At 44.2% G+C, this 823-nt stretch overlaps 1 protein-coding gene across 1 annotated transcript in view; it reads right to left on the bottom strand.

Annotated features, from left to right (window-relative positions):
• LOC106808858 (protein dopey-1-like) overlaps positions 1-823 on the bottom strand; it is a 35,885-nt gene that overhangs the window by 7,792 nt on the left and 27,270 nt on the right. The window contains exons 20-21 of the mRNA XM_014811748.1: positions 597-628; positions 168-238 (exon numbers count right to left, since the gene is read on the bottom strand). Coding sequence (XP_014667234.1) covers positions 168-238; positions 597-628 — 103 coding nt within the window. The remainder of the gene's footprint in view (positions 1-167; positions 239-596; positions 629-823) is intronic.

The following is an 823-nucleotide window of genomic DNA, read 5'->3' on the forward strand; positions in this document are numbered from 1 at the left end:
GAGAGGAGACACAGAGAAGAGAGGAGAGAGGAGAGAAGAGAGGATCCATGCAAAGTTTAACCAAATTTATTCCACAATACAGACACACACACAAGCTCATAATAAGATCAAACAAAGTGACAGATGGACAGACTGAGGGACAGACAGATAGATGCATGGACAGACACCAACCTGTAGGTCTTTTTGATCCTTTCTGTCCTCAAACATTGGAACCTTCTGAACAAATTCATTGATGATCCTGGAACAGAAAACAATATGGAATGTACTACTATACTTATCATTATCCCCTATCAACATCGTCATCGTCATCGTCAACATCGTCATCGTCATCATCGTCATCTTCATCATCATCGTCATCATCACCATCATCATCGCCATCAACTTGTGGACTTACACGAGCAACAGGAACTTGTCACTTACATGAGCAGCAGAAATTTCCCCTGTACCACTTATACAGGCAGCAGGCACTGTCACTTACATGAGCAAAGCAGGAATTTCCCCTGTACCACTTATACAGGCAGCAGGAACTGTCACTTACATGAGCAGCAGGAATTTCCCCTGTACCACTTATACAGGCAGCAGGAACTGTCACTTACATTCTCGAGCGGCCGGAATTTCCCCTGTACCACTTATACAGGCAGCAGGAACTGTCACTTACATGAGCAGCAGGAATTTCCCCTGTACCACTTATACAGGCAGCAGGAACTGTCACTTACATTCTTGAGCAGCCGAAATTTTCCCTGTCACTTACATGAGCAAAGCAGGAATTTTCCCCTGTCACTTACATGAGCAAAGCAGGAATTTCCCCTGTACCACTTATACA

Source organism: Priapulus caudatus, unplaced genomic scaffold, assembly GCF_000485595.1.
Source record: "Priapulus caudatus unplaced genomic scaffold, Priapulus_caudatus-5.0.1 Scaffold310, whole genome shotgun sequence".
Taxonomy (NCBI): domain Eukaryota; kingdom Metazoa; phylum Priapulida; class Priapulimorpha; order Priapulimorphida; family Priapulidae; genus Priapulus; species Priapulus caudatus.